The 27059-nt window shown below is 45.7% G+C and overlaps 1 protein-coding gene across 1 annotated transcript in view; it reads right to left on the bottom strand.

Moving 5' to 3' along the window:
* Positions 1-3021: 3021 nt before the first annotated feature.
* Positions 3022-27059, bottom strand: part of LOC146192943 (monocarboxylate transporter 12-like) — a 54102-nt gene continuing 30064 nt past the window's right edge. Inside the window, exons 2-4 of the mRNA XM_084600486.1 lie at positions 17704-18028; positions 7580-8118; positions 3022-3191 (exon numbers count right to left, since the gene is read on the bottom strand). Of these exons, the coding sequence (XP_084456612.1) occupies positions 3022-3191; positions 7580-8118; positions 17704-18028 (1034 nt within the window). The remainder of the gene's footprint in view (positions 3192-7579; positions 8119-17703; positions 18029-27059) is intronic.

Below are 27059 nucleotides of genomic sequence, written 5' to 3'. Positions count from 1 at the left end.
CTTAAAATTCAGTCGATCGTGTCGCATGTCACACATTCGAGGAAAGTTGTACCGTGCCCTCGGCCGCCTACTAGAGCATAATAGGGCGGCTGCTTAGCCGCTCTAATATGCTCGGCCTGCTTCTGTTATTCAGGCGAATTCCTTACTTGGCTCACGGTGAAAATCTCGCGTGGGTGAGATGTGTCCGCGAGATTCCATGGGAATAGAGAATAATAACCAGCCAAGGGACGAGGACGAAGAAAGACGAAGTACACACGGTAGCTGGACTAACAACTGTGCTTTATTTAACATTCCCACAAACCCCATTAACATTATTAACATTCCCACAAACCCCCAGAAATAGCCAAGGCCCTAGGGTCTTTGAGATAAAAAACTTATTTCTTTCTGCATCAACGATGTGTTATCAAGCTATCAAGCTTGCAAGCTATCAAGTCTTTGTTTTCGTGTTGCTCATGGCAGATCTAAGGCCCCTGTGTGCTCTACGCGACATAATGATTGTTATATTCCTTGTGCCACACGTGTTATTTATAAGATCCCTCTAACATGTGAAAAAGTTTACATCGGCCAAACTGGCCAGTGTATTAATGATAGATTGCGAGAGCATCGCAACTTTTGTCACACACCAGCGGAGCTAATTTGTCTCGCCATTGTAGGGATTGCGGTTGTTATCCGCTGTTTTCAAATGTCACGTTTCTTGGTAGGGGCAAGGGTAAGGCAGAGCGCGAAGTTCTTGAAGCTTATCACATAAGTATGCAAGGAGATAATTGTATTAGCACAGCATCCATATCGTTGATGCAGAACGAAATAGGTTTTTTATCTCAAAGACCCTAGGGCCTTGGCTATCTCCGAAGCGTTGCTGGTTTTTGTTGTTTTTTGTCGCTTTTATGCTGTGTGTTGGACGTCGAGGTGCGCATGCCTTGCAATGTTTCTTGGGAAATGTTATTATTTCAATAAAGCACAGTTGTTAGTCTAGCTACCGTGTGTACTTCGTCTCTCTTAGCCCTCGTCCCTTGGCTGGTTATTATTCTCTAAGACAATGTGCCAACTGACCCAGATTTCAACCCTCCTTCAATTCCATGAGATATGGCTGGGGTTCTGTTTTGCTTTAAGCAAAAAAAAAACAAACAAAAAACATCCTCCTCCAGAAATCGAACTCCCACACCTCTGATTACTGACTGAGTGCGTTAAGTGGGTACGTCAGGCATGGGAAAACGTTATAGGAACAGTACCAGATAGCTCATGCTTCAAATCACTGGGCTGCAACGTGCGAAATACACCTCGGTCTCCTTGTCTATCGATCCTGTCCTCTACCTGGCAACTTAACGGTGAAACTACGACGCCTTCACCCCAGTCTCCAGGAGGGAGCGTGGCGGAAGCCATATGCTGCCACGCATAAAGACCAAGCGGAGTAACGAACGCGTGCCATCACCGCCGCGTAGGGCTACTCACCTCGAATCCGGCACGGAAGAAGCCGCTGTCCTGCACTGTGCGATCGGCTGCGCTCTGTGAAAAAAAAAAACACTGCAGTATAACTATTCCCAAAAGGCTTTCGCCTTATCGATCTTAAGGGGTCGTAAGTGCCTCAAGAACGTTTCGGGGTGCAGCACCAGAACGCAGCGCAAGCAAATACACGATATGCGCTTTTGCTGAGTACACTTTGCTGCAGGTATCTCTTCTTCCTCGGCACACGTTGCTGTGGAAACTGAAGGGAGAGTTAAAGCAAGAGGAAGAAAGAGAGAGATGAAGCTTTTATTAATGACGATAATCAGGAAGAGCTAGACGGTCGGTGACTCTAGTCCAGGGCCCCGCTGGCTGGTGACTGGTGGACTATAGCTGCATGATCCAGATTGTCCCTAGTCAGGGCTACCTCCGATTGCTGATGTATCACGAGTGGCACTATTAACTCTTTTACAGATTTGTACTCAAGAGATATTGTAGAATTTGGCGCTTGCTCCGAACCAAATACAATAACTGGGATAATTTTCTGCATTGAGTCTGTTTAACATATAGAGATTACAAAATGTGTTGGTACGTATTTTTTTTTTCAGTCCACAGCGTCCAAGGAAGATAGTTGTTTCTGTAGGGGGGGGGGGGATTTCTTTCCAGCCTAAGATATAGCCTGTCGCATACGGTCGACTAAGGAAGGGACCCATATGAGTTCCGCCTTGAGGCGTGTGATGTGACATCACTATTATCGCCCGTCGATGACTCCCCTTGCAGCTCCTTGTTGGATAACGCGCTTTTTTTCTTCACCCCATCACCGCGATCCCTTAAATTGTGACTCTTGTTTCCTGCTGATCGTCAACATAAAGCTGTCAGCTACTACTATATGAGAAAGACCTCTCAAGGGGGTAAAACGTTCCTATATAACGACGCCATACGGACATGCCAATGTGGTTAAGGGGTATCTTTTCTGTGACAGAATATCCATCTAACTCGGGACCAGGTGCCTCCTTCCCGAGTCTCGAAGGCTCTGCCAGAGTTAGCAGCTCCTTATAACGCGGCCGAGTCATGCAGTTTCGTAAGGTCACACGATCGTCGGACTAATCGCTGTTGCCCGACCATGTAATCTACCAATTATCCCTTGCCAGATGCATGCTGACTTCAGCAATGCCGAGCAGGAAGTTTCCGCAGCAAGGGGCCTATAACTCCATAGCGTTGAAATTTGGTCTATGGCAAAGGGGAACATTAATGCCGCCCAGCCGATCTTTTTAGTTCTGTCACAGCCACTGGTTTTAATTAATGCCAGTAAAGCTGTTAAATAAATATGTCTATACTTAAATAAACTACACATCTTGTACAAATTATGTTATAAATGTAAAGGTAGTAACTTAAACCATTTGAAACATCATTTGGGCTGCAGACAAGAAATGAAAAGTCGACATAGCAGTTAAAAGACGAAGGTTTATTAACATTATGGTACATAGCCTTAAACGGCGAGGCTTTTTTGCAGCAATGAGAAGCACACCGCATCTCTGATAAGTGATGTCTGTTGGGCAAGACATGGTGAGCAAACGAATATCAAGAGGGCTCCTGAGTCTGTTCCTCGGAGTTTTTCATGTCGGCTGCCGACTTTTCTTGTAGTACGTTCCAGATGTGGAAGACGAAGAAAAGGGCGCCGCATGCGAAGCTCATGGCTCCAAGCATCCGATAAAAGTTGTTGTAGGAGCCGCTTGAATCTCGGAACAGCCCTGCAGCGCAGCAAAACACAAGGGAGAAGAACGGCAGTGGTCAGCTCCAACAGTATACCGCAGTGCAGGAGGATTCAAACTGAAGCCTACTTTGGACTAGACTAGTCAGTGGGTTTGCTCACAACGAAGCTATATAATGAATCATCATGAATAAGCTTGAGTTTTCAACAGATGCAATGAGATGTGGTCACAGAGGATGCCTAATTACAATTTCGCGGGATGGCACTGTGAAAGGGTTTTTCCATTATTAGTTGCAGTTAGGTGCCTAAAGCACAGCGAGGAAAAAGAAAGCCTTTCACCACGGTGCTCCAGTAGGAGAACCATATGACAATTGTCCCTTTCTCAACTTTTCTGCCGCGAAAGAACATACTTGCTGGCGGTGACTGGCAGCCGGCAGATAGTCAGCAGCAAGGCTCGGAGTACTAGGTTAACCGAGGCAGAGTGTTCACGGCTTTAGGTCAAGAAAGCAAATTAAAAAAATTATCCTTATTTTAGAAGTATACTATCTGGAATATAAATATAAACATATTAGCAGTACGTTGGGAGCTTAGAATAATGATCAATAACGGCCAGATATCAGTGGAGCTGTGGTCGAAATCAGAAGGCGAGGGAGCGAGGTACACCGTACGTTCAATCCTGTCTTTGCGGTACAGTCAAGATGTTTGGTGCCTGACGCTCTTTCGTGGTGAGGCCTGTGTTCGGGGGTGGTTGGCCAGGTTTCATGCTAGCATTATAGGGTTCGCTATTGTGAAGTTGCTTTTAGATTATGCACAGGCATGTCTGTCACCTCCCCGGGAGGAGGCTCTACAGATTGGCTTGCCAGCCTGCCGATTGAAAGCTTGCCTCTGGAATCACTTTGTAAATAGTATGAGTGGGATTCCTGGGTCACTCGTATGGTAGGTGATGGAATGCTGAAAATGAAAAATTTGAAAACTGTCCAACAGCCAGTCAAGAGCTTGACCAATCACTATTTTGATATCTCTGAGGGGCGACATTTCAGGAGGCGAGGTATTGTTTGCAAATCTGCAAACATTGTTTGTCATATCTGCTAGGCTGCAGTTAATTTACCGCCATTCTTGTCGAAACCTTCATTACAGTACAGTTGGCGTGCGCTAAATGTACTGTGCGTATTTACCCTGTATTTACGGCTCGACAACTTTTGAAGTAATTCTAAGAGCCACAGGCTTTTTTCCTTCATATGTATTGATCGCTGCTCTGACGCAGTGATAGATTTGCTTGATTCTGCAGAGTCTGTGAAGACAACTTTTACTGGTCGCACGTGTCCCTATGAATTGAACATTTGGTCTATTGTCTATCGCATTGACCCGTTATATCCTCGCCCCTTTCAATATACCAACTATTGACGGTTTGGACACAGTGGAAGAACATGTCAGTCAGCGACTAGATGCAGGGTGTGTGGGGAAGGGCACTCGCTTGACATCTGTTCCACTGGAAAGCCTAGTTCTTTTATGTAATAACGAGCACACCGTCACAAAGCCAGTTCTGAGAAACGGTCTCAAGAGGAAACTTTATTAGAAATAAATTCAACAGAATCGTTGCTTTTCAGCACAAACTAGTGTTCTCCTTGACCTGAAAAGACTCACTTATGCTAGCTTTTTGCGATCTGCTCCTGACATGGAGGCTACAATGTCTACCGCAATTGTGACAGCTGTTGAGGAAGTCCATTTAGTTATGGTCAAGCGTATCCTCAACATATTTACTCAAGCCCTGCCTGATATTGTTGCGAGTCAGTCTGTGATGCTCAGCCTCAGCCTTTGATGCTTCCAGCCTCAGCTTTGCTCCAGACCTCTACTAAACGTTTAAGTGCAGCCTCGGCAATTCTTGTGCCGGCTCAAGTGCAGCCTATCGACAGTGTCCGTGGGAGCATATCTCGCAAAAGTGTTACAGTAGTGATGTTGAAATGACATGCTCTACTAAGAAACGGCGTAGAACGAAACTAAAAAAGGGCCTTCCAAAATCTTTCCGCAATTCGTTATGCAAATGAAGGCTGTTGCAGCCTCTATATAAAGAAATAAGTATGAAAAGTGTAAAGGTACCTTAATGGAAATGTCGGCCTATTGTATCTTCACTTCTGGATTTAAATGTACTTCTTTCAACACACAAACCAGAGTGCTTTTACAAGAACCTTCGCTCACCCGGTAAAGCAATTTTTCTTCAAACTTTTTCGCGTTTTCCTGGCGGACTGCGTAAATAGTAGGGGCACTGAATTATTGACCTGTGTATATCCAAAATTATGCCACCGGTCAAAAACAAGTACAGCAATAATGCATCCAGAATGTGAGCTTCTAGCGTTACTAACGACTTTGCCGCAATATCGCAATGTCACAGTCGCTAACTTCTACTGTCGCGTAGGTGTACGTATTATTGACAGTTTCGACAGATGACTTTTAAATTCCAAAATGGTCATTATGGCAGGAAGCCAACTCACTTCACCGACAGTAATGTTTGCTTGGGACCGGAGTGCCAGCTTTGATTAGGTTAAGATGGGCTCAGGTGTAAAGTGGATGCAGCTGGCACAGGAACGGACTATTTGAGGAGTATGGGAGATTGTTGTTGTTTGTTTTCTGGGGTTTAACTTCCCGAAGCGACTTAGGCTATGGAGACGCGAGAAGTATGGGTGAGGCCTTAGCGCTGCAGTAGGTATAGTCATAATGATCATGATGACAGTAAAAGCTGGCGCGCATAAATGCATCTTTGCGCTTCGCGACAGTGCTCGAGCAGCCTCTCTTGCTCGTCGGTCGCCCACTTCTGATCTTAGTACTATTTGAAGGCAACGACAGAAATTATGTTGGCTTCAAAAACCCAGTTATTAGAGGAGTCAAAGGAGGACTTTCGGCATCGCATAAGTGCAGCGCGATAGAAGAAAAGGAAATAGATATACATAAAATATATCGCACTAATGCTGAAAGCAAAAGAAATGAAAATGAAAAGGAATTAACAGTGACTGATAAGAGCGAAGCTATAAACGAAATTACTGGCATCCAGTTATTTAAATTCGATAGAACACGGACTACTGCTACTCGTGATTGCTGCTCCGTCGCTGCTATTAGTGCAGTGATGGTGGAGTCCTACGTAGAGGCTGCCTCCGTTTCCCGAACAACGGGTGCGGGCGCTGTTTTCTCGTTGAGCGCGTGCTTTCTGCCAGACGCTCAGTCTAGCCTAACCCTCCACATTTCTCCTTTACACGTGTGATCCTCCTTGGAGCGACATCCATACTAACATTGTACCTCCTATATTATCTTCTTTATCTAAGGTACTAAAGCTTTCGCTTAAGAAAGTACGAATTTCCCGGTAGTGGATGTAAGTGAGTGAACATGAGCATAAGTGGATGTATGTGGGTGCGAGTGAAATGTTACCGTGAGTGGATGTGAGTGTACGTAATTGAGCGAATGGGCGAAAGTGCCACTGAATGGATGAAGTATGCGCGTGGACGCACACGTCCCTAATACACCCTAAAATAGACTATACGCTGTGAAGCTGCATGTGATATGCAGAGGCCTAAAGTATGTTCGGTTAAGCCGCACAATCTAAAATATTTTTGAGGAGTGCAGTAGCCTGCTTATGATGCGGTCTAGAAGCCCACAGAGGATGCCCATATGCATAACCAGATATTTCTGTGGTAAATTTTACCGACGTTAACAAGATCATTGTTTCTTAATGTCGGCCATGTAGAAATAAATATTAATGAGTCAGAATTTACTTGAAACTCTTCTGTTAATTAAATCTGCCACTTTAATCAGGAGGCTTGAAATAAAGGAACTGAAAGTTTACATCCCAAGTGCTTAATAAGAACCACGCACGCTATTAAGGTGATTGTGCAGAAAATAACAGTCAACTTCAAAGTGGGCAGTATCAATTTTAAGCTGTTGGCTCATCTGTGTTTTAGAGCGCAGTATGTTTGCCAGCATAGCTCTTCAGATTTGCCATGTTTGTACCGAAAGGCAGATAGAGCAAGTATAAACATTGAGCATCGCGTTATTTGTCGTCCTTAGTTTTTTTCGCTAATTCATTTTTGAGACGGAATCCCAGCTCTCCACACATACGGCTGCTCCAACGCTTTCCCGTATTCTTATTTTATAGCACCTGCACAGGCGCCCAGAAAACGCTCACGAAGGATTGTTCGGAATATTGGAGTTAAGTGGAGCCATTTAGAGTCACGCCTTCAGGCCGATGACATCGCGAATGTCGCGGAGATAAAGTTTCATGGCTCCTCCTACAACAAGGTGGCTCTTCTTCGAGTGGTCACGTGACTGCGGATGCGCGCAAGCGTCGTAAAGAAAAGAGGCAGAGGCAGTCTTACTGGAAAAACGTGTAGGTATGCGTCATCGCCTAAAGGCGAATAGTACTCAAAGTATCCGTGTACTCACCTACAATTCTTGGGCTCAAGGACGACAGTGGAATCATGGCGATGCCAACGAAGCCGCAGCATGCTGCAGTACGGTCGACGCCCAGATAGGATGCAATGAGCACGTATTTCATGCATAGGATGTACCCCTGTGATGCCCCCACCACAGATGATAGCGCCGCTAAGACTGGGTAGTCGAAGACGTGGGGTATCGCCATCATGGCTGCACAATGCGCAAGAAAGCTGGAGGCGTACAGCGGGTAGCGGCAAGGAGGCACCATATCGGCCAGCACAGGCAAAGCGATGCGTCCCAGGAACTGTCCCGCTGAGTAAAAGGTTATAAGTTGCTTGGCCGTGCTGAGCTTCATTCCTTTGTCGACTCCGTAATCCGCAATTGTCTTTGCAACTTCTACGCAAATGTAGTCCCCGACTATGTTGGTAATTAGAAGGACGTAGAAAGCCGGCATATTGAATAACGCCAAGGCCCGCCTTAAGGAAGCATACAGTCCATCCTTGGGCTTCTCTGTATCCAGTGCTGGGAAATGTTGACGTGGTGTGGCACTGAAATTGAATAGAAAGATTTGTTGTAGCTATCAGATAGCTATAGCTTGAAAATAGCACAGATATCACGAATTTTCGTGGTAATATATTGTGACATTCGCAGCTTCATTAGATTTGGGATGTGCAGGGTTCTAAAATTATTTATCAACAAAGAATTTATGACAGAGCGGAGCACTGAGCGTTTCGTTGTGCAAGTCACGTATAGAAGGATTATCTTTCAGATTATGGCCTCATGCCTTAACGGCACAGACAGACAGAACAACTAACTCAGTTGCTTGATGGATATAGGGGATTTGCCAACAGGTCAGCCCTCTCCCCACCTAAGCAATGGCCGTTAGCCCTGCAGCTTCGGCGGTGTCGTCGACCAGTCGGACCAGTCGAAGTTGAGTCTCCGAGTCGGAGCTGAACAATAGTGGTCTCCCAGTGCACAAAAATGCACAACTGCTCAAAAACGTTTCTTCGTGTAATCTTCATGCTCCACAAATTGTTTTCCGTACCTTTACACAAATTTGTACCCAATGAAAGCCAAAGCTTTCTGAGGGGAATCCACATGACGTCGCCAAACCGCTTAGACGCCCATTGTATTTATCACCGCCGCGAGGTAGACATCGTTTCCGCAGAAAGTTGTGAAACTATCTTAGATGTCGAATTCTTTCAAAAACACTTTGTCGGATTTTATGAAAGTCATCACGTGTACATCAAAACATAACGTTGCTTGTAAGAGTTGTGGAGCTAACGTCGACACGTGTCACGCACGATAAGAGAGATGACGTGGTGCGTGGCGGCTGTATGACATCGAAAAAGGGTTCTTTATATGCATGAGATAGAGCAGCACATGGACGTATTCGGCACTTTCTCTCCATCGGAATACGAACCTCTCATCTGTCAGCGTGGGACAAGACTTCACCTAAAATATGGCAAAAAATACGACAAGGAAACTGTGCCGAAACATAATGTTCCTGACTAATCTTTTATTCCTTTTGATAAATAAAAGTTCTTAGGCACACTGACGTAAATAAACTTCGCAACCTTGGTCCCTATGTCCTGATTACTTTAGCTCTCCTCTTCATTCTGAAACTTCTCTGAACACAAGCTAATTTAAAGCGTTTCATGTTCTTCTTCACATATAATGCAACCTCTAACCGTGCCCCTCTCTCCAGAATTGGCGACTTTGGCTGTCCCTGTGCAAGTTGACAGACCGGTAGTCTTTGGAGGCCTTAGCGCAGGATATTTTTGACACTCACTTCTTTGGCAAAATAAAGTTGCTTCTTTCGCTCTCTCTTTTTGGTGGGGAATGTAGCCAGGATTCTTGTTCTCAGTTGTTGAGGACTGTACTGATTGAGTCACTGCAGAGGGTGCTAGTGTGGAGAAAAACGCCGCTATACTAACATTGCTACAATGTGGATGCCAAAGTGCCCATTAGATTTCGGACCACAGTCACTTCATCACACAGCGCTATACGCATAAATTAACGTACACTACGGAGTTGTTCAATGCTCCATTGAGAAAATTAATAGCTGAAATATCCGCAGGAGATAAAGAAACATATCCTTACAAAATGTTGGGCCCAAGAGTTAAGAGTCCATAAACTGTGTCATCAAACTGGAGTTTTCGTTTTCTAATATGTGGTCCAGTAAATCCGTTATTTGAACCACACCGTTAAATATAGCGAAGCGCTGATGTTTTCGGCCAGGCATGTGTGCGCCTGTTATTCCCTTCCATGCATTAGAAAGTGAAGACCCTAAGAATCTAAATCTTTCTTAGGGCTACCGCTGTTTCGCGCTGCTCTCCTGCAGAAGCTGGCCCTCACCCTCAGTGTAGTAGCGCTGACACGAAGTCGCATTGGCGAACATATTTTGGCATGCAGGTATAATATAGGTATAATTTAAAATAATATGGCATGTAGGTGTAATATTCACCAAGCCGCAAAGAAAGTCGAGCTTGCGTTGTTCGAACTAGCATCTCTGTGCATGTAAAGAATATATAAAGAAAAAGAACCGACTATCCCGTAGCTCGACTTCAGAAACGAAAAAGGGCCATAAATCTGAGCTCAAAGCAGAGAAGAAATGCCGAGCTCTTGCTCCCGAAAGAGCAGCCAGCAAAAGTCCGCGCGTTCCTAGGTTTCAAGTTACAAACCGAAGACGGCATGGTCCACTTTCCCGGAACGACCGGGGAACGCGCGATTGGAAACAAGGGTCCGCGTGGCACCCCGCTGAGGAGAAGGAGGGGCCTGGGCCTGCGGCGAGGAGGCTGTGCGCACGTGCGGGGTGCGAGTGCTGCTCTGAACGACTGGCCGAGAGAGAGAGAGTGAGAGAAGAGCGGACGGGACAGTGCGGAACGCACCGCACCCTTCGTCGGAGAAAGACGCGTGTAAACTTTGCTGAATATATCCAGTGTTTTTGTTACCGTTAAAGAGTTTTTGTCCGCGTGTGACTTCTTCACTTTTATTCGAATCCCCTAAAGTTCAAAGTTGTTGTAACAAAGTTCAGTCTAATATCAAATCAACAACTGCTACAGTGCATTCTCCTTAATAAAAAAATAAGCAAGGCTAGCAGTTGCTGAAAATAATTGTGGGGGCTTAAGCATGGCTTTAACCTAGTGGTACAGCAAACGTTGTGAGTGTTGCAGTGAAGTTTTCTCCGGACACCTGGATTTATTGTCCGCCGTCACAGCGGTAGAACGAACATTCTATCCTAGCAACTCGCTGTTGTCGTTCGCCTCTTCCAACTACCGAGTTAGCCGTCTTCTTATTCTACTGCTTCTTTTCTTACTCTACTTTTCTTCTTTTTCGTCTTTTACTTCTTCTTCTTTCCTCCTCCAACTCCCGGTCTAGCTCTCGACCTATACCCCCGGATAGCTGCTAGGCAACGGCACACGGTGCAATGTTGCCACGCCGACGGCTTGAAACCCTAGCGTAGTGCAGCTTTCGCTACAAAACCTATTCATGACTTGCACCTTTAAATCACTAAACAATTAGGAACGTAGCAGCGTTCGCATCCCTCAGTGATCTATCTGCTGGCGAACGATATGCTTCATTATCAGGTTAAACAAATGTGCAGTCGAAATTACTCGATACTATTGTAGATGGTGCAACTACATAAAACTCTTTAACGGACTCGGTACTACGTATAGCTACAGCGAAGTTGGTTACTGTGTGCCACTTCATGGTTTGGGGCTAAAAGACCTCGAAAGCTGGGCAAAACAGGAATGAAAATAATGAGGAAACAAGCAGAATATATACGAAAACTGTGTTGTAAACCTGGATTTCGGCTAATGTTTCGCACTTAATTTCTGTCTAGTGGCCGAAAGATCACCGTTGGACAGTACTCTTCACATATTGTTTTTATTTTGTCCTAATCAATGCCGTACAAACAGGTTTACATCACCAGTGAGATGTTGAATGACGCAGGTCATTAGTATATTTCTCCGCGGCCCTTCCGCTCGAACTCCCCATTGTTCCTTAAAGTGGAATATATTCCCTTAGAAGGGTCAGTATTTCGTCGCCTCAGTGTATACGGGAATGTATAGAGGTATTCAGTGTTGGCTTGTGACACGCCATGCGTTTCGTAACTAAACATATGAGCAATGACTAGAAGCTAATGAGTGGGCACCATTAATTGCGCGATAATTATGAACAAATATATATTTTTATACTTACGGTATGCGTCCAATGTCTTTAATCAAACAGGCTTTGTAAACGCTGAATTCGCAAAAAGCAACGCTAACTAGCGTGACAAAGTTAGTTAACTACGGCGCTTGATGTATTTTGCTTTTGTATAATCTTGTATCTTGCCGTTGCCTGTAAGTAATTAATTTTGTGCTTCACTGTTCATGTGCCCCCCTTACCCAATGCTCCGCCTTAGGAGCCTGTAAGGTATATTGAATAAATGAATAAATAAATAAATAAATACCTGTGAAAGGAAACAGGAGTGCCTCCACAATTAAATATCAGAAATGCAGTGCTGACGCGCAGTGGATTGAGAAGAAACTAGTTAGGTAGGCGCTAGCATGATTAAACCATGGTAGTGTGAAAGCAGTATGATGTTTCGGTTGAATAAAGCGTTTAACAGGCTTTCGAGAACACGACCTCGCAGTCCGTTCATCTGGTACCACAGGCGGTCGTACCATCTTCCACCTCTCACGTTAGGATGCCATCCACTAATGGCCGCTTCGGTGTTTTGACAACGGCTGGCGGTATGATTGCCTCATTACGATGCCTGCCACCCTCTCATTATTACTATAAAATTCATCTATATTGCCCGCTATATACTTATTGACAAGGAGCCCTACTCCTAGTTCTCGCCTCTCCGGTAAACCTGGATAGCACAGTACATGCCCATCCTTCAGTACAGTATAGGCCTCATCCGGCCTCCTAACCTCACTAAGCCCTATGACATCCCATTCCATGCCCTCTAGTTCCTCTAATAGCACTGCTAAACTAGCTTCACTAGCTAGGGTTCTAGCGTTAAGTGTTGCCAAGGTCAGTTTCGAATAACGGCCTGTTCAGCGGAGCCAGAAATTCTTAGCACCCCCTGCTGCGTCACAGGTCTGACCGCCGCCGTGGTCAGTTGTTCCGTAGCCGCTGGTGACTGAGGGCCGGAGTTTTATGGAGCTATTCAGCCAACTAAAATCCCTCCATTACCAACACCCCGAAAGCACCCACCTTCTCCCCCAAAAACTGCCAGGTAGAAGACGATCCAGACATTGCCTCCAAATCCGAAAAATTGCCCGAAATCTGGAAGGCTGTTTTAGGGCTCATACTCGAACGTACATTGAAACCAGAATCGCTAAGCTTACAGAAATGATTATCAGTTAAGTAACCACAGCCATTATGCCTGCACAATTACTTCTGGAATGCCTTCACACACCTCAGCTCGAAACCCCAAAGCAACTCTCATCCTTCGCCCTCCTACCCTCCAGTATGGCCATGTTGAGGGAGAATAATCTCCAACTACTGTGCCCAAGGATGCGGGATCGAATACCGGTCGCGGTGGCAGCTTTGCTATTTAGGCGAAAAGCAAGGCGCCCGTGTGCTCTGTGGTGTAAGTCTATATTAAGAACCCCAGGTGTTCGAAATTTCCTAAGCGCTCCACTCGGCGTCTCTCATAACGTGAGTCACTTTGGGGCGTTACATCCCCAAACTAATAATCTCCAACCACACATTCTACAAAATAACTGCAGGTTTCTTCGAAAATGATACCACCTGCAGCAGCTCTTTGCTTTCTCCGCACCCCCTGATATAATAGCACTCCAGGATGCTGACAATAATGTATGGCTCCAGGATGCGCTCTGGTATTCTTTTACATCACTCCAAGCCCCATAGCTACCAAGTATGTTCAACATTTAAAACCATACACTTGCCATGTACTGTCCTGTCCGGTAGCTCACACATTTCCGGAATCCCATCCTCTCAGAAGTCTCATTCTCTGTTCATCCTTAACTCTAATTTCCTTCCGAAGTAGCTCGTCTCAGAACTAATGCTCAGTAAACCTGCCTATGCCATTGCAAAATACCCTTTCATTACTATAGAAGACTAACTGCGCACGTGTCGATTAACGGTACACACGTGCCAACAAGAGGGGAGCGAAAAACCGGAAGCGTAACCGAAGCTGAAACAAAAACTGGCAGAACTTCAAAAGCAAAAGATCCTGCGCCGCTCTCTAGTAAATCTAACTGGTATTAAACATGCGATTGACTTGGATTGACTTGACCGCCTCCAGGGCCTGGCCTTCTCTTCGACGTATGATGGACCCCACTGAAACTAAAAAGGAACCAAGGCTTACTCTCAAAATGCTCCCATGAACACCAATGTAATCAGGAATCATTCTTAAGCCAACTGCAATCAACCTATACTATTCTGTGCAAAGAAGTATCTTATCCCGACTACATATTCCGCTATCAACCCTTCCTAGATGCCCCAGATATGGGGATCGAAGTTAAGGCAACCTCCTTAAGCTCTGTAACTAACCTCCTGACCAAATAACCAATATCGTGCTCAGAAACCTGCATGACGATCCTATTTGTCTCCTCACTGAATACTTTAGCGAGTGCTGGAATCTGGGTATCAGCTAGCTGAATGGAAATATTGGGAATATGTATTCCTTTGCTCCATATCAGCCCTTTAATGTCAGTATCCACGACCCATCTCCTTGACTTTATATCTGGGCAAACTGTTCGAGCATATTATTCTCACTCGTCTTACGCAACACATGGCTCCCAAAAACTATATGTGCATATCATGGAACGATTTCAAACCCGTCTATTAGCAGTTATGTCCTATACAGATTTGACATGCTATCCTAAATGACATGTCACACCACACCAGAGCAGTCCTGACAGCCAACCTCACTAAAGCATTGATAAGATCATATATAATGCCATCCTGCAAGGCATCCAAGAACTGCAGTTCGAGCCCAGCACCTAAACTATATGAGGGCCACCTAAACGTGCGGGCAATCTCTCTGTATTCGATGATATACCTACATAATGTATATCCCGTAAATTTTGCATCCCTCAAGGGGCAGTGTTATCACGACTGAATTTCAATTTTCAGTGTCACCATGAGCCACTGACAAATCCTCTAATCTGCTTCCCACACCTGAGACACACAATTTAAACAGATTATATAACGGACTGTACCGTATATGGTTCTTCTGGAGACACTGAAGTGACATTTAAAAACGCGGCCACAGCTATATCTAACCATATGGCAAACATTGGTCTTGAATTCCTCCCGACAAACTCGGAGCTCTTGTGACTCCGGCCGCTGCGCGTTCCTGCCGCCCCGTAGGCGATTTATCTGCATGATACTGCTATACCACAAACCACCTCCTTCCGAATTCTTGGTCTGCGCTGACAGGAAACGGGAAAAAATGACCTTGATGGTATTAAAACAGTCCACCTACCCCACCGTCCAACTGCTTAGAAGGTTTTGCTACTCACAAGCTGGTCTAAATAAAGCAGACAATCTGTATGTATTGTATGTATGTAAATGTACTTGGCCTCAGTCACATTCTTTACGCCTCTGCTTACCTGAGCCTCCCCTCTACTGAAGCTAAATCAACGCCTTAATGAGATTGGTCCCAAAAGCATCCCTCAGTCTACCAAAGAACATTAGGACGGATAAGCTCTTAAAATTAGGAGTGCAGAACACTATACAATAAATTATTGAAGCACACAACACCTTCGCCTGGCCGGCACTGACAGGACGACATATACTGGACACGGTCTGAATTCGCATACTCGCAAACTTTGAGCAGTTGAGCCTTCTCCATCGGGACATGCAACACTTATATTCGAACCCCTTTCCAAGGATGTCCATCAAGAACATCATTCCCGCCGCGTCTCGAGAGCCAAACCTCTCCATAAAGACTATGGGGCTTTGGAGGATGTATCCTGGGTGGACGCCGCGTGCCGTTCACACCGTTCGGTAGCTGCGGCTTATATCCAGCATCCAGCAGCCCTCCACTCACTCTCTTCATAGGCCCTCTTTGTATCCCGGTCGAAGCAGAGGAAGCGGGTAGATCCTTAGCAAGCTCCCAAACCAATGCGGTTTGCATTCGTTTCGATTTTAAAACAGCCATTCTTAACTTTCTCCCTGATCCGCAGCATGGGAAATATTGAGAATGTGCTCCCTAAATCCTTACAGGCTTATTGAGCTCGCTTGGCTGCTGTCTCAGGCAAGTTCTGAAACGGGGCCGCTGATAACTTCGCCGGAGGCCTCATTATCTGGGCAAATGGCAACCCATGACGGGATTTCTTAATGGAGCGGGTACACACGTTTTCTGAGCTCACAAAGCAAGCACTGCTTGCCTGTCAACTTTAACCGCCTCCCCACTCTTAGCCGTCAGACTCCCAACAAATCCCCTCAGGCGTCTTCAGACGAGAACTCCACAGTTTTTATCCTACTGACGATCCGTAGCCACCCAGTCGCACGCCCCCTTAGATCATACCCTCCTGAGCAGCCCCGCAGGGACAGCCCGCCGTAGGATCAGGGGAGGAATGCGAGACACTCTTTATGTCACATGACCGCGACATCCAAATTCTGTGTCAAATTAGGTGCCAGTGCCATTGCCCTACGAAGCCTTACGAACGCCCTTGGTCCTTGCAGGGTCGCAAATCACTCACTCAATAAAATCGTTTTCCTCCTCACCTCACAGGAAGCGAGAAAGCGAGTCAAAAACTGTCTCACATGGAAGTAAGAAGTTTCCATGACGCTCAAGCTTCACCTCATCAGTAGACGCAATAGCGCCTTTGACGCCGAATGTTCATTCTGCCTATATTTGGCAATTGCGAGACTGGCAGAGTTTGTGAAATATTAAGCTTCTTTGATAAGAAATGTTATTTATTTATAGAAAAAAGGCGCAGTATCCATAAATTGGTATACAGGAAAGAAAAAGCGTAGTGTCTGTCACTTCCCATGGACACCTGAACCGAGCCGTAGGAGAAGAAAAGAAAGTAGGAGTGAGTGTGGAAAGAGATCAGGAGGCTCTTTAGTGTTGGGCTACGGAGTAATTTCGACCAACTGGGGATTTGTAATGTCCGCTGAAATCGCACAGCAAATGAACGCCTCTTTGTTGTATCTATTCTACATCACCATGGGCCCATGAACCGCCCAAGTAAAAGATAGGCGAAAGGTAGGATTGAAAGTAGAGATATGTGCCGTAGTGGAAGTATCCAGAAAAATTTCAACCACCTGGTATTTAACATACAGTGAAATTGCACAGCACACGATCGTATTTCCTTTTCGCCTCTATCGAAACGCTGCCGCCATGGTCAGGTTCTAAGTCGTGTGCTCATGTTCTGTAGCCGAGCGTGTTTATAATTAACCACTCGGCCACCGCGGCTTGCAAATTTTGCTAGATTGTCTGATTTTGTGGGAAACGATGTAATGCGTATCTCCTTTTCTCTGTAGATTTACGCTTAACAATGAATGTGGAGGCACATGTTTCGTCGGGTCAAAACCTTATCGCGACTAGCCGCCATATTAACTAGCAGATCGAAGTTAAACGAGAAGCGAAACAGCGCGACCGCACTGGACGTTGCGTAAGGAACGCTTGCGTGCCAAAAATTTATTTGAACTCCTCGGTGATGTGCACAATGTGAAACTCATTATGACTCGGAATTTGTTGTTTTACTGAAAAATATTCGCAGAACGTTCTCGATTACAGCTTCCTTGTGTGGAGCATGGCACTCGTGTGTGATAACCAAAACAAACAGGGCTTTACAAGGGATATGGCTGGCGATCCTATGCTAACACTCTTGATCCAGGAAATCTAAGAGGTGTTTCAAAGCGCAATTTGGACTCGAATCTTGGTGATAAGGCTGCGAGTCTAGTTAGGTTCCTAGACGTTCTAGAAATTTTGCTTGTTTGCAGATTCCGACAGCAATCCGGATGACTAATTGCGATTCACCATTAAAGTGTAAAAGTAGACAAGGAAATAACATTGAGTTCCATGCGCACGCACAAACACACGTGTTGCGGTGAAGTTTTAAAACTTACTGGGCATGACAGGCCCAAGGCAGGAGCTGCCGCCATTGTGCTGTATAGTAATGATGGTGACTACATTTGCGCTGTGCACTTACCATTGCTGAACTGTGCCATTTCTTGTGGTATCTTCGAAGTCTGGTACGATGTGCTTGTTCAGGGAAGGCGTGGATGTTTGGACAGCGGCGGAAGGGCACTTGGCCAGCATGACAAGTGCTGTCGAGTGAAGTAGTATAGCGCCGAAGAGAAGCATGGTCCCGTGGAGTCCGTAGTCGTCGACAAGCCGTGTCACCACAAATTGGCTGATGATGGAGCTCAGTCCCCAAGAGGCGAACATCAGCGACGATGCTATTGAACGGTATTTGTCGAAGAACAGCAAAATATATATGGCGCCGGCTGTTATAAAGAGCCCATGGCCGACCCCTGCAAAGAAAGGAAAATAATGGTAAACTATATTTTTTACTGCCCGATAACATTTCCTCAGTAATTTCACTGGTCAAAATTTTTTATACTAGAACTCAAGTACTAAAAGGCACTGAGTCACAATCTCAATTGCGACACAAAAAGAACGCACCTGTTGACTCTAACGTCGCCTTGTGCGCGTCATCTTATTCCCTTAGGAAGCAAAGAAATAGCAATTCACCGACATTCAAAATAAGACGCAGCACAATTCATATATGTTCCTCTTTTTCCCTTGATGCGAATGCAGCACTACAAGTAACAAACAAAGACGCTCTGTTTCTGGACACGAAAACGGAAAACTGGCACGCGTTACTACGTCAGTTTCCGCCCCAAGCCACTAGGTGGTTGGGAATTATATGGAACTATGAAGTTCTGCACAGGTGAAGTTCATGAGCGAGAAAGGTAATGGCTTTCAACTACAATCGGATACAGGCTAAGGAAAAAGCGGCTTCTAGCTATCAAGGGACCTCCCACAAACGATTAGCTCTCGAGCTAGACCATGACGCTACAACCGATAGCCTTATACCTACGTGCAGCGCTTGGAATTCGGTTTCTTCGAATGCGTCCGTGTCGCCAAGTAGATCGTAAATAATAATAAAAATAATATTATTAACAGATGTATTCACCGCTACGATGAAAATGGCCGAGGAAAAAGCTCGGGGTGCTTGACGAGCCCTCGGTCCCTTGGTAAAGCGCGTTGTGAAATGCTTTGTGAGTTTCAGCAACAATGCATGCCTTTACTCAATTCGATAGAAGGTCGTTCGCGCATCAGAGTGGCTGACGAAGCCTGACTGCGAATTTCAGCACTTTCCAGTTCTCATGAAAGCGCTATGTTGTTCTTCACTTCACTGCATCTCGTTTCCACCATGTATCCCAAAGATGTGACATCTGAACGCACAACATGCTTCTCGAATGAGGATTGTAGAGTTAATATCCACGTATCATAAGTAATATAAGAAAAATAAAAGCGGCCGAATCATCTCACGTTGCGGACGGGAGATGATCCGAAATGCGTGTATTTGCTTGGAGTACCAGCAGACAAAATTTCTCGCGAAAGAAACATGTGCGGTAGTGAGTGACCTTGCAGTTGGCCTTGGGTTAGCGATCGACGTTAAGAACGACGTGAAGCAAAATGATGGAAATGTTAAAACACCCTCCCAGAAATGCCCACGAAGCGAAGGCAAGAGAAGGCACACGTAAGTGTATGACGATATTAGGAAGTGCACACTGCGCTCTTGCGTGCATCGGTTTTTCGCCATCAAGATATCCCAACTGTGGAGAAGACTGCCGCTGATTTTAATGCTATAGAGAAGTTACTCCCCTAAAGCCGGGGAATCTGCACATACTCTTCCATGATATAGGATTCAGGAGTGAAAAGAGAGCAGTGACTCATGGCTGACTGAGCAAGATGACATTGTCGCTTGAGAGCAAAGATACCTGCATGACATCGTAATGTACAGGAAAGAAGGTCGGAAAATATTTTCTGGATGAAATAGGGGTGAGTGCAGAACATACTCTCTCGACTGTCTGGGTGCACACGACTGTTGCTTTCCACCACGACGCCATCGTGCATGGTCTGACGACGGGTCTGGAGCAGCCGTCAGGAGAGGGGCAGCGCCGCATCGTGACTCATATCGGCAGCGATGACGGCTTCGCCGGCCGTTGCTTGGACGCCTTTCGCTTTAAAACGTTCGGTGACTACCGCGAGCAGATGGACGGCACCCGCTTCGAGAGGTGGCTTCGTGTGGTACTATAGAAATTGCCACAATGTATTGTTATTGTAATGAACAATGCTTCGTTTCACTCTCGGTTGGAAAAAGCAGTGCCTACGACTGCTTCTTTCAAGGAAGTAGTCCAGGAATGGCTAAGATCAAAAGGGGTTATTTAGCAGCAGACAATGCTGAGAAAAGAGCTTCTTAACCTTGTGGCCACTATAAAGCCGCAATGCATTAAGTATCTTACTGACAGCACAATCGCAATGATCGAGAGGGCTGAGGCTTCTACTCTGCCACTGTGAGCTCATTCCAATCGAGCTCATATGGGCTGAGCTGAAGCATGTTGTGGCAGCCATGAGTGCCACATTTAGGGTGATATTTGTAGAGGTTCTCTTCAGAGAATCACCAAGGTGAAAGCAGAGCACTGGGCAAGCGCTGTCAGAAATATCACCGATATTGAAAAAGTTTATTGAAGGCTGAAGTGGCAGTGTATTTGTCCTGTCCATCGTCATCCATCTCGACGCAGATGATATGCGCTTCGAAAATGAAGTATCTAGTGTACAGCCCCTAAACACTTGCAAGGGTAGCCCTTATTAACCAGTGGCTTGGAAGTAACTGAACTTCATTCTGCCACCGCTGCTTTTGCTACTGTTGAAAAATACCGTTGTAATTTGCTGAGATTAATTCAGTTGTGTGTGCCGTTTATCCAGTTCGTTAATACTGAATATGTAGCACTGACCACGGGATGAGCTGCTTCAATGTTTTGTTCCTGGTCACATTTGCTGCAATTAACTCAGTGGTGCATGTGTCGTATGCCGGATTGATCTTCACCTTATTGAGGTAAAGCAGTGGGTATGAAGAAAGCTGAGTGCTTGATTCCAGATCTTATTGGCTGTGATTAACTCCACAATGCGTACCGTGTGGCTCGCTCAGCAAAAATTGGGTGCCGATGTAGCAGCAAAAACTGCAGAAACGCTGCTTCGGTGTTTCATTCGCGATCTCATTTGCAGTGATCATTACGAGACAAAATGGGCAAATTTAATGTCATTTGCAATTTTAGTTCACCTCATGAAGCGCCCAATTGACTGTGTGGCGCTATATGGAGAAGAAAAGTGCCACTCAGAATTAGTCATTTTCTGGAAATACACTGTACATGAAAGCGCGAACGGATGGGGGAATTGGTTTTGTATGATGGGCGTGAAACACAGTACATGTACTGAATCGGCTCGTGTCCTATTTCCAGAAAGTAAAGCTGTTGCACCCATCTATCTGAGGCACATATCATTTGGTTGTGACATGATCAACGCCGGTCCAATATATTGTGACCCCCAGATTGATACGACGACGAGAAAGGGACGATCATAAAAAAGGGAAGAGGACGAACGGTCGGCTTGGGTCAGGGGTTCCAGCAAGCGGACTCAAGCTTCCAACGCTTCCGATGCTACGGAAGAAAAAGTATTTTTCTACGGGCCCCCGTTACTCATAGTTGTTCCGAAGAGCCTGTAAACCTCTTTCTTGCGCGCCATGCACAATGACCTTACCTCCGGTCATCTTCAATCTTTGCGAACTCTGAACCGCACCCAGAAATGGTCCTGTTGGCCGAAAATGCGACCGACGATTGAGAAATACGTCGCCAGCTGCACTCAGTTTCAGCGCTATAAACGTCTCACAAGCGTTGCAGCGGAGCATCTTCACACCGTGACTCCACCCCGTGTACCGTTTGAGGAAGTGGGCGTTGGTCTCCTTGTCGCCCTACCGCTATCACAAAATGGAATCCGTTGGATTATGGTTTGGGTTGACTACCTGACTCGGTATCGCGAGACGGCAGCCCTACCCTTGACCACGGCATCTCATGTTTCCTGTTTTCTGTTCTAGGAAATGGTCCTCCGGTCACGGACCCGCATGTTATTATTAGCGACCGTGGTCGCCAGTTCAGCGCCGACGTTGTGGAGCAGTTACTCCGTTAGTGTGCCTCTAATTTTCGTCATTAATCGCCTTACCATCCTCAGACTATCAGCTTAACTGAACGCACGAACCATACTATCACGAACATGCTGTCCATGTACGTTGATTTTAAACAAAAGTACTGGGACAGCGTCCTACCATTTATCACGTACTATTTTAATACCTCCCGCCATGAGACTACTAGCTTCAGCCCATTCTTCTTGTTTTACGCTCGTTCCCCACGATGCACACTGTACACCATCCCTGCGAATACTGATGAAGATTCCTCCCTTGCCGAGGAAGCCCGCCGCCTTGCCACCCTCGTTTTCTTGCATCCCAGGATCGCTCAAAAGCACGCTACGACACTCACCACCGTCACGTCACTTGTCAACCTGGGGATTTGGTCTTGCTGTGGCGGCCTTTTAGGAAGCGGAGCTTGTCCCAAAAGCTGTTGTAACACTATGATGGACCCTGTGTCGTCCTTGCCCAACTCAGCGAGCTCAATTACCGCATCGCGTGCCTCACGACCAGCAGCCATCGTTCCGCGAAAAGTGAAGTCGTACACGCTGCTCGTCTTAAGCCTTTTTGATCACGCGACGTTGTTTAACTGTCCTGCGGGCTTCGGCTGCGTAGGGGTAAGTATGACGCCCAGATTGAGACGACGACGAGAAAAGGACGGTCTTATAAAAAAGGGAAAAGGACGTCGAACGGCCGGCTCGTGCTGGGGGCTCAAGCGGACTCAAGCTTCCGACGCTTGTCATACCGGCAACAAAAACCTCACTCTTAACAATATTAGCACAGTGTCAATGTCTTCTGACCACGCACATATGCACATTCCGTTTCTGCATCGACCTTCTCAAGAGCAGCATTCGATTCACTTGCTTTCTTTAGTCTGGAAAAAAGTAGATTTAGTGCCACGCTGGCAGTGTAATCTTTGGCAAGTCTGTGCACAGAAAGAAAGTGCACAGTTACTTGGGTTGTTCGAACGTTCTGAAGGAAGTAAGGTGACACTGTCTCCGTGTAGGTATTTTATTCATACAGAGAGACTGATTCCTCTTCTGTACAGCATGAGTTGTGAAGTGACTCAATTAGACCTTAATTAAAGCTAAGTTAGACCTGAATCCATTCAGCAGCGAGTTGCACTACGGTTGGTTTACGATGTGACTGCAAATGGCACCAAAGGCTTGTGATTCTCGTTGAAAGTGATGCTAAGTTTGCTTCTTGTGACGGTATAAATGAACGGTGCATTCAAGTGTAGCTGGCTAACTAACAATTGTCTTTTGGCTTATTGAGGATTAAAAAGACCTGCTTCAATATTTCATGCCAGATGTGTTTCTGACACAGTAGAGACGTCGAGAATACCGCTGCAATAATCCATATGTGATCAGATTAGCTCTTCAGCCAGCATATCTGGTGTGGAATTATATCCGCAGTTTGCATGGCCAGCTGGTTTTTAATACAGGACCTAGGAGAAGGAAATAAGTTTCAATATAATTGCTGGTCTACTGAGCGAAATCTTGCGCATGCGTTTCGTAGAAGTGTTGTTAATGAAAATGATGCTCCATGTGTGACATACCATTTATGCGTCACTTTGTCTTCGTGCACAGTATCATTGAATTTAATGACACATCTTTTGCAACCATAATCAATTTCTTTCTTAACGGGTGCAGCGATTATGGCGTTCATGTGAAAAATAAACCTAGATAGATACAGGACGATTGCAAAGTACTGCAGGCCAATTGCCACCCTACCTTGTGTTAATGTGTGTTAGGCACTCAGGGCAGCATTCAGCGCAGTTGTTTATATATAGTATAAGTTTTTACACATCCGCACATAATCCACTTTCCATGCATATACCACTGCACAGGATTGTTTTATAGCACATATCACTAACAAGACCGTATTACAAATACTTGATCGCATATAATTGAAAAGTGCATAAATTTGCGTACACTAGTTGTGGTATGTACTCCTGGCTTGTGAAGATTGTGAAATAATACAAGATGTTATAGGCTGCCCTCCAAGTACTGTTGTGGCTAATAGTATTACAGGACACAGAACAGTGGTATACATTGTATTTAGACATTGGCGGCAAACGTTTTTTTGATTCAGTGGCAATTTAACACATTGAAAAGGGTGTGATGCGAGCGCATGGCCAATTTGAAGGGCAGCCACACACACAAGCTACCGAGCGTTATTTCGGACAATATGTGGGCATGCAGATAAGCTTCTAATCCGAGGCGCAGACTACAGATGCCCCTCGCGATGTCTAGTTTCTCTCGCATGCCTGTATTCTCCTCGCCGCACGAACTTGTAAGATGGGTCCCTGGATATTTAAAATAAAGCCAAACATGTCATAAATGGTTACGTAGACACAATACTGTAAATAAATTATTTTATACCCACTTTTTAGCTTTTTCTTAGCCTTTAGTAAGGACAAAGAGTCCTGGGGCATCTCTGCAGAGCTTAAAGTGGATAGCTTAATTTGCACTATACCTTTTTCATGTACAGGGTGCCTTTGTGCCACCTATTCTTTTCTTGGAAGCACGTCACCTTCTATTCACAGGACTGACATTTGCCTAATGAAACGTGTGCCGTAGGCTGTGCATTATGTTGGTCTTTTTCGTTTTCACCTCTTCAACGGGGTGATAACTTTGTGTGACCGGAATTTCGAATTTAACAAGCAGAGCATTTGCTTTTGTGATTGCATCTAGCTGGAATATGTCTTACCATGAATAACTCCGAAGGTCACCGCCATCCAAAACATAGTAGGGGCAAATGCAGAGCTGATTAGCGCCAGAATCGTGACGATGCAACTCAGGTGAACGATGTGGTAGGTCTTCATGCAGCGTTGAAGCCCGAACAGAATGAACCCTGAAAAAAGTATTGAATATAACGTCGACTTCACGCGCTCTTCTAGTCTATGAAGACATACGGGCCCTTAGCGAGAACAATGAAAGTTGTACATTTTATATATTATTCTTAAGGGCCCCTTTCTCAGTTCGTTCGCAGATAGGGCGCCACTCTATTGAGGAATTATTTACCAAGAACCAGAAAGGTAACTTAATAAATTTGATTCAATATTTTGCAAAATCAGCCTGCAAATACAGGAAAGATTAAGCAGGGACCTGCACAACCTCTATATTGCAAGAACGTCAGGCGACAAAATGTGAATTCGTCCTAATAAATGAGGCCTACAAAAAAAAGGAACATCTGAGCTGGTTGGTGAGGTTTAACGTCCCAAAGCAACTTAGGCTATGAGAGATGCCGTAGTGGAGGACTCCGTAAATTTCGACCAGCTGGGATTCTTCAACGTGCACTGACATCGCACAGCACACGGGCGCCTTGCTTTTCACCTTCACCGGAAAGCTTCCGCAGAGGCCGGGATTGGATCCCGCATCCTTCGGAACAGTAGTCGAACGCCGTAACCACTGCGCCACGCCGGCTGGACATTGACTAAACGCCTACGAGTGTCAATGAGAGATGTGTCATGCCATATTATATACCGAATTGCTGCTGGGGTAAACAGAGAAGATGTTTTGAAAGGCAGGTCTTAGATACCCAAGCGGCAAGCCTATGGTCGGCCCGCACTCGGCCCTTGCCAATATGGCCGACTGAAACTCACCGGGCCGACCTAGGCCACCTACCTCAGCCCGAGGTCGGGGATTGACAATGGCTTAAGAACGGCCGATCATCGGCAATCGACCTCGGGCCGACGAGTACAGCCGACTTGGCCAGCCTATTGCCGCGCTAGGGTCATGCATGGGCCATGGCTTGCCGACTTGACCAGCCTACTGCCGCGCTAGGGTCATGAATGGGCCATGGCTTACCCCCACATGGCCCAACCACTTCTGCGGTACTCGCTGGCCGGTGGTTTATCCACCGTCGGCAGTGCACCTCGGGCCAGAGTATGGCCGACTTGGCCAGCCTGCTGCCGCGCTAGGGTCATGCATATGGGCCATGGCTTACCCACACATGGTCCAACCACTTCGGCGGTACATGCTGCCCGGTGGTTTATCCATGTATAATTAGTGGTCTACTCATCCATGGCCTATGGTGTACCCATTAAAACGTCTGCAGTTCAATTGTGCATGGAAAATTAGCGCTGCGGCAATATTTTGAGATGCGCATCTTCTCCAAGCGAGCTCTAACTTTGTGGCATCAGTAATGGTGTTCTCCGGGCAGGTGAAAAGTAACCCATACGTATGTAGCTCAAAAAGCCTGAGCATCGGCAAATGTAGGTTTAAACAGCACTTTTTATTGGTTTTTCTTAAATATTCGAAACATGCTCAAGCCCTGCTAATAAAAAAATGGCACTTAAAGCTTACTAAGTTTGTGAGGCTTCACATCAATTTATTCTGACTTTCAGCTTCTAGACTGAGTTGAAGATGTCACGTTTCCCTGCTCGTTGTGCCCGCCGTCCTATTACTTCACTGTCACGAGCCATCGCTTGATTGCTGCCGCGGTCTTCCTGCAGAGGACGTCACTCAGGTACACGCTGCCTCTCCTCAGGCATCCTAGAAAATATACGAAAGAAAATATCAGCCTTCATTCCGTATTCATGAGTTTCCTAGCCTGTTAAAATGATAAAAGGCTGTCACTCAAGCAATTATAAGGACCTTCAGTGGTATCAGTTGTGATGTAGTCATCCGATGATATCTGAAGTCATTTGAAATATGAGGTGCACCATTTTTACACATATACTGATTGTCCAAGCAAATTTGATCCAAGGGATAAAAAAGACATTTCCGAGGCAGGGGAAGGAAACCAGAAACATATTGCTGGAAGCTACCTTGAGCGCCACAGAAAAGGTTTTGTTTGGAATCCTTAATTGACATTATTTACCTAAATTACTGATTAATGACTTACACAATAAATGGTGTTGCTACTTTGAAGAGTACCGGCACAAACCACGTTTCATTATTAGCAATAAAGAACCATCGCGTCTGCATTTCGTTCCCCAGATACAATAGGAAACCCCGAAAATACAAAAATCAGATTGCCGGACAATACAATTGAGGCCTTGGCTTGGCTCGACAGCCCTGTGTAGCGTTAGACCTATAAGTTGCCTATGGTTTCTTTGTCCGCGCCAGCCCAACCGCTCAACAAGACCGTATTTGTACTTTACAGCTGAAAAATAATGTTCCACTCATTTGTATCCTTACCGCTTTGTAGTCATTATCCGCATTGCAAAGTTCAGCGCGCTCAGTGTAACTCGCGCCTTCATGTGCGCCAAAGGGCTGACGCGAGGCAACCATCGCCAGCATATCACCCTTACTCATGCATGGGACCAGCCATCATAGCGGCAGGTTGTTTCGTCCGCTCAAAATCAT

This window comes from Amblyomma maculatum, chromosome 4 (genome assembly GCF_055883805.1).
Source record: "Amblyomma maculatum isolate TAMU_Amacu chromosome 4, ASM5588380v1, whole genome shotgun sequence".
NCBI lineage: Eukaryota > Metazoa > Arthropoda > Arachnida > Ixodida > Ixodidae > Amblyomma > Amblyomma maculatum.
This window is presented reverse-complemented; position numbering and strand designations above follow the sequence as displayed.